Below are 5,024 nucleotides of genomic sequence, written 5' to 3' on the forward strand. Positions count from 1 at the left end.
GGACCTAAACATGGGCCAAACACAGAGCACCCCTCTCTCCCTTCTTCTGGCTAATTTTGGGGATGTAAAGTCCCGAGGACACAACCTCAGTTTAGACATCCGGAGAAAAAAACTAATTACCTTCTGCCGCTCTGAATGGCCAACTTTCGGGGTTGGCTGGCCCACCGAGGGTATCTTTTGCCTTCCTATAATTCTGAAAGTTAAATCTAGAGTTTTCTTGTCGTGACAAGAAGGTCATCCGGACCAAATCCCTTATATTTTAGTACGGCAAGATTTAGTAGAAAATCCTCCTCCTTGGGTGACACCCTTTTTGTCCCCAGATTCATGTAGGATTCTTGCGGCTAAGCCAACCAAGCCACCCAAACCACAACCTCCCACTGCACCTATACTTTCTGATAGCCAAGATCTTCTTCTTTTGGACCCCCCCCCATCAACCTCCTCCTCTAAACCCCCAACCGGCTCCAATCCCTGCCCCTGGCCCTGATCCTCTCCCCCCAATGGACCCTCCAGATATTCCCCCAGAAGGACCTCCAGAACCAAGTCCAGATAATCGAGAGGCAGAAGCATTGCTAGGTCCCTCACCCCCTGAGGGCGATGGGCCAGCTGGCCGAACCCGAGGACGCACCCAACGCGATCCAAGGTTCCACCCTCCAGATTCCACCATAGCCCTGCCCTTACGAGAAATAGGCCCCCCCGATGAAACAGGGAACCCTCGGCTCCAATATTGGCCATTCTCTACCAGTGACTTATATAATTGGAAAACCCAGAATGCCCGCTTTTCCGATAACCCTAAAGACTTGATAGCTCTTCTAGACAGCGTTATGTTTACTCATCAGCCCACCTGGGATGACTGCCAGCAGCTCCTCCGGATCCTATTCACCACCGAAGAACGAGAGCGAATCCAGCTGGAGGCGAGAAAACTGGTTCCTGGAGATGATGGTCAACCCACTGCTAACCCTGACCTCATCAATGCAGCCTTTCCCTTAACTCGCCCCCCGCAGGATGAATGGGACTATAACACCGGAGAAGGTAGGGGACGACTGCTCATTTATCGCCAGACTCTAATGGCGGGTCTCCGGGCTGCCGCGCGCAAGCCCACTAATTTGGCCAAGGTATATTCAATTATACAAGGTAAAACAGAAAGTCCCTCCTCTTATTTAGAAAGATTAATAGAAGCCTTTAGACAGTATACCCCTATGGACCCAGAGGCCCCCGAAAATCAGGCTGCTGTTGTAATGTCTTTCGTTAACCAGGCAGCCCCTGATATTAAAAAGAAACTCCAGAAATTAGAAGATCTGGAGGGCAAACAGATACAGGATCTACTCCGTATCGCCCAGCGCGTCTTTAATAACCGAGACGCCCCAGAGGATAAACAACTTAAAGCCACTGAAAAAATGACTAAGGTCCTGGCTGCCATTGTTCAGAAAGACCAAGAGGGCCCCCCAGCCACTCGACCTCCCAGGCGACCATTGGACAGAGATCAATGTGCCTATTGCAAAGAGAAAGGCCACTGGGCTCGAGAATGCCCCAAGAAAAGGCAGCCGCGCCCCAACCAGAGGCAATGGCAACCGAAGGCCACCCCAGTCCTATTTACACATGATGCAGAGTAGGGGGCACGGGGTTCGGACCTCCTCCCCGAACCCAGGGTAACCCTACAAGTGGAGGGGAAACCAGTCCAATTCCTGGTGGATACGGGGGCACAGCATTCGGTCTTGATTAAGCCCCACGGGAAAGTTTCTAACAAGTCCTCCTGGGTTCAAGGAGCTACTGGAGTTAAACATTACCCCTGGACTACTCAGAGAACTGTAGACTTGGGCACTGGAAGGGTGACCCATTCCTTTTTGGTTATTCCCGATAGTCCTTGCCCCTTACTGGGAAGAGATTTACTCACTAAAATGGGAGCACAAATTCATTTTCGACCAGAAGGGCCGATCGTAACAGACCCTCAGAACCAACCCATATCTGTGCTCACCCTAAACTTAGAAGATGAATACCGACTTCATCAGGAACCACCCTCCCAAAATCAAGACATAGAATCATGGCTTCAGCAGTTTCCCGAAGCATGGGCAGAAACAGGCGGGATGGGATTGGCAAAACATCGCCCAGCCCTATTCATAGAAATCAAACCAGGAGCGGACCCTGTGCGTGTTCGGCAGTATCCCATGCCCCTAGAAGCCAAAACTGGTATCACCCCCCACATTCGCCAACTTCTTGATCTGGGAATATTGCGCCCCTGCCAGTCAGCTTGGAATACGCCCTTGCTGCCAGTTCGCAAACCTAACAGTAAAGACTATCGGCCAGTGCAGGACCTAAGAGAAGTTAACAGACGGGTCATAGATATTCACCCCACTGTGCCCAACCCATATACTCTCTTGAGTGCCCTTAGTCCTGAAAAACAGTGGTATACTGTGTTGGACCTCAAAGATGCCTTTTTCAGTTTAACTTTGGCGCCTAAAAGTCAAGAACTCTTTGCCTTCGAATGGTCGGATCCCGAGAGAGGCATAAACGGACAACTCACCTGGACCAGACTTCCCCAAGGATTCAAAAATTCGCCCACCTTATTTGATGAGGCCCTACACGAGGATCTCAGTGAGTACCAGAGACAAAACCCCAATGTAACCCTCCTACAGTATGTTGATGATCTCTTAATAGCTGCTGAGACCGCTGAAGCCTGCCTGCAGGGAACCAGAAACCTCCTACAGACTCTCGGCACCCTGGGATACCGGGCCTCTGCCAAGAAAGCGCAGATCTGCAGGCCTGAGGTAACTTACCTGGGGTACCTATTGAAAGGGGGGCCACAAGATATGATGCGCCAGGTAAAGACCCAAAGACAAATAGAAGAAATTTATCAACATCTCTATCCAGAACTTAATTATCATCCCCTAATTCGACCCAAGGTCGATCCCTCAGAATTAGACCCCCAGACTATGACCATATTAAAAGCTACATTTACACTTTTAAATATGACTAACCCCACTTTAGCACAAGATTGCTGGCTTTGTTTACCTCAAGGACCGCCCCGCCCGATAGCCATCCCCATTGGTAATGGTCCACACCTTGCCAAACAGTGCACCCCTACTTTATTGCCTGTGCCATTTCTCACACAGTTTTCAGGGTTCTCTACTACTTTAAATGCTACCTGTTTTGTTAAAAATGATTCCCTCATTAATGATAGTATTGACTTGGGAATACTGTCTTCTGTTAATTGTACATCATATATAACTGTAAATTCATCCCTTTGCAGTTCTAACACTACTGTTTTTGTTTGTGGAAACAATATAGCTTACACCTATTTGCCCCTAAACTGGACGGGGATTTGCACCCTGGCCACTATTTTACCCAATATAGATTTAATTTCGGGAGACACGCCATTACCTATTCCTAGTTTGGACCTTTGGGCTGGAAGATCTAAACGAGCCATCCCTCTTATTCCCCTTATCGCGGGGCTAGGAATTACTGGAGCTGTAGCCGCTGGGGCGGCAGGCCTTGGACACTCCCTCTATTCTTATAATCAGTTATCTAGACAATTAATAGAAGATATTGAAACCCTCTCCGGGACTATCCAAGATTTACAAGACCAACTTGATTCATTGGCTGAAGTAGTCTTACAGAATAGACGGGGTTTAGATTTATTAACTGCCGAACAGGGAGGAATATGCCTTGCCTTAAAAGAAAAATGTTGTTTTTATGCAAACAAATCTGGCATTGTAAGAACCAAAATTCATCAGCTGCAAGAAGATTTAGCACGCCGGAGAAAAGAATTATTAGACAATCCCCTCTGGACAGGACTTCATGGAATGCTCCCATATCTCCTTCCTGTTTTGGGTCCCTTATTATGCATACTTATATTACTCACCATAGGCCCCTGTATAATCAGTAAAATCATGGATTTTGTACGTGAAAGGATAAATGCAGTTCAATTAATGGTATTAAGAACTCAATATCAACCCATAGAAATAGAAGAAACCGAGACATAAGGACCCAAGATTGGCTCCTTAAAGCACTTATTGAAAGGGGGGAATGAGGAGCACATAAAAATTAAAAATAAAATAACTACCTACTGGGGCCATAATAGACCTCAATACCGGTTTTGCTCCGGTTTTGAATTTCCTGTTTAGCACAAAACTCTGGTTTGCACAATCAGCCGTTCTCGCTTCTGTAACTATGCTTGCTGGTTCGGTTTTGAATTTCCTGTTTAGCACAAAACTCTGGTTTGCACAATCAGCCGTTCTCGCTTCTGTAACTATGCTTGCTGGTTACCCCATAAATTTTAAACCAATCAGAATACAGGATTAATGTTCCCTAAATAAGATAGCCAATCTGTTTTGCCCACAACTGGAAAGTCCCGAACTTGTTTGTACCAATGTATAAAAAAGTTAAAACGGCCCCTTTGGGGGCTCTCGGAGTGCCTTTGGAAACAAGGGCACAGGGGCCCAGGTTCGAACCTGCAATAAATGACCCTTGCTGTTTGGCTTTGACTCTTGACTCTGGTGGCTTTGTGAGGGATCTCGCGACCGTGGGCATTTCACAAGAAAAGTTGTAAACAACTTTGAAATGAAAAGAGAGATGAAATATGTGGGTATCCTAACTAGCTTTCCAATCAACCAGACAGAGTTCTCTTCATTTCATTACCTCTGAGCTACTTTATAATTCTGTAAGTTTATATATGTACTTTATAATTCTATAATTGTGTAGATTATTGATAGCAATATCAACTGAATTGTTTTTCTAACAGATAGGCAAATTAGTTATTTCTGGTGGAGGGAAATTATTTCTCCCTTAAGCCAATTTTTCATCTATTTGTATATTCAATTTATCATCCTTTACACCCTCTGTTTCTCTCTCTCTCTTTCTCTCCCTCCCCACTTTGTCCATGTGTGTTTGTGTGTGTGTGTAGATATAAAACTTTGAATTCTCCTTTGAACCAGTTTTAACACTTGGTGAAATATCAGACCATCAAAAGTTAAGAATATTCAAATAGCTTTCCATGAGTTAAAGGAATAGAAATTATATTAGAATTAAAT

General features: G+C 45.7%; 1 protein-coding gene across 1 annotated transcript; it reads left to right on the top strand.

The window, feature by feature from the left end:
- Positions 1 to 497: 497 nt before the first annotated feature.
- On the top strand, positions 498 to 3,977 carry LOC105748751 (uncharacterized). Its single transcript, XM_012538118.2, is given in 1 exon segment — positions 498 to 3,977. A coding segment is annotated over 1 exon segment (3,480 nt).
- The last annotated feature ends 1,047 nt before the right edge of the window (positions 3,978 to 5,024 follow it).

The sequence above is a fragment of the Orcinus orca genome, chromosome 5, assembly GCF_937001465.1.
Source record: "Orcinus orca chromosome 5, mOrcOrc1.1, whole genome shotgun sequence".
In the NCBI taxonomy this organism is placed as follows: domain Eukaryota; kingdom Metazoa; phylum Chordata; class Mammalia; order Artiodactyla; family Delphinidae; genus Orcinus; species Orcinus orca.